At 34.4% G+C, this 1,868-nt stretch overlaps 1 protein-coding gene across 1 annotated transcript in view; it reads left to right on the top strand.

Moving 5' to 3' along the window:
• Positions 1 to 1,080, top strand: part of LOC106870438 (nuclear pore complex protein Nup85) — a 39,052-nt gene extending 37,972 nt beyond the window's left edge. The window contains exons 21-22 of the mRNA XM_014916517.2: positions 49 to 141; positions 864 to 1,080. Coding sequence (XP_014772003.1) covers positions 49 to 141; positions 864 to 968 — 198 coding nt within the window. The 3' untranslated portion in view covers positions 969 to 1,080. The remainder of the gene's footprint in view (positions 1 to 48; positions 142 to 863) is intronic.
• Positions 1,081 to 1,868: the final 788 nt, after the last annotated feature.

Below are 1,868 nucleotides of genomic sequence, written 5' to 3'. Positions count from 1 at the left end.
TATAAAAGTGACTATATTGACAATGTATGTTGTTCATATTGTTTCTAGATGCTTATCAACAGTCAGCAAACCTATGAACTGATGCATTGTGTTGAGGAATTAACGAAAGAAATCAGTCTTATTGGAGACGACAATCAAAAGGTATGCCAAAGGACTTATGTTTCTATATTGTGCGTGTATATGTGTGTGTATCATGTCTAGTCTAAGCTAGTCTCCCCTACTGCTGTTATGTAACGCTAATTAATCTTTTCTGCTCTAGGCACAAGGCCCAAAATTTTGGGGGAGAGGGCCAGTCTATTAGATCAACCCCAGTACACAACTGGTACTTAATTTATCGACCCTGAAAGGATGAAAAGCAAAGTCGACGACCTTGGCAGAATTTGAACTCAGAACGTAAAGACAGATGAAGTACCGCTAAGCATTTCGCTTGGCGTGCTAACGTTTCGGCCAACTCACTGCCTTAATGTATAGCTAATTAATAATGAAATAATGACGAACTTATTGTATATAGTGCTCAGGTGTACTAAAAGTCATCAGGGAAAGTAGCCAAGAGGGGATGCGCAGTACATAAAACAGTGCACAGGGAATGAATCGTTTTAAAAAAGGTGGTGGGGGCATCAGATGTACTGTTGGCAAATTTCAGGAAGCATAGAAGTTTTGAAGGATGTAGAGTCCCAACGACATCAGTTAACGTCCATGTTCCATACTGGTATGGGTAGGATGCTTTGACTGGATCCGATGCAATCCAAGAATTGCATTGAGCTCCAGTGATTTTTGTGTATTGACATAATTGTATTCACCCTTACACACACATGCGCATGCACACATATTAGTAATTGCTTTTTTTTTCTCTCATTTTGTAGAAAATGCTGGAAGTTGAGAAGACCAAACTTTACAACATCCGTTTTGCTCTCATTCGGAATTTAGACCGATCCATTATTCTTGAGGGTAGTGTTAAACTATCCTAACTGTAAAACAAAACATTTGGAAAATTCTTATTCAAAGCCATTACATTGTAAATTATCGTCAAACTGTTTATCCATTTAATCATGTTGCAAAATAAAGCTTTATATTATAATATTGACTGTTTTCATGGTTATTTGCTGAAAAAATATTTATAGATTATTCATCATCATCAGTTTTAATGCTCACTTTCCCATGCTTGCAAGGGTCAAAGTTAAATGAGGCAGATTTTCTGCAGTCAGATGCCCCTCCCTTGTTATTAACCTTTACCTGTTTCCAAATACAGTAATATTTCCCCCTTGACCAGACATTTTCCATAGAATATTGCAAATGAATGATCTTGTTAGATTTGTTTCCAATATTCTGTGAAAACATGTTTGGCCAGGGGAAAATATTATTTAAAACCTGTTTCTACTGTTTTAATTATCTAAATTTTTAGGTGAGTTATAAAAATGCTAAATAACAAAATAGCTATCTGTGTACCATACCTAATATATGTACATATTGAAAGGCATGATGTAACTTTGTCAAAGAGAAAATCTCTTCATAGACTTGTGTTACAAAAACAATATATATATATAGGTGGTGCAGGTGTGGCTGTGTGGTAAGAAGTTTGCTTCCTAGCCACATGGTTCCAGGTCAGTGCCACTTTGGGCAAAATGTTTACTATAGCCTGAAGGCTGACCAAATCTTTGTGAGTGGATTTGGTTGACAGAAACTGAAAAAAACCTGTTATGTGTGTATATATATATATATATATATATATATATATAATAATAATATTAGGGACAAAATCCAAAATTACAGGTAAAAACTCAATTAAAATCAATTTATAAAAAATTAAAATTAAATTGAGCTTTATAGATAAAATATATATAAAATATATAGTTTTAGGGAAAATAACC

Source organism: Octopus bimaculoides, chromosome 6 (assembly GCF_001194135.2).
Source record: "Octopus bimaculoides isolate UCB-OBI-ISO-001 chromosome 6, ASM119413v2, whole genome shotgun sequence".
Taxonomy (NCBI): domain Eukaryota; kingdom Metazoa; phylum Mollusca; class Cephalopoda; order Octopoda; family Octopodidae; genus Octopus; species Octopus bimaculoides.
The sequence above is the reverse complement of the archived record's forward strand: the minus strand, read 5'-3'. Positions and strand labels throughout refer to the sequence as shown.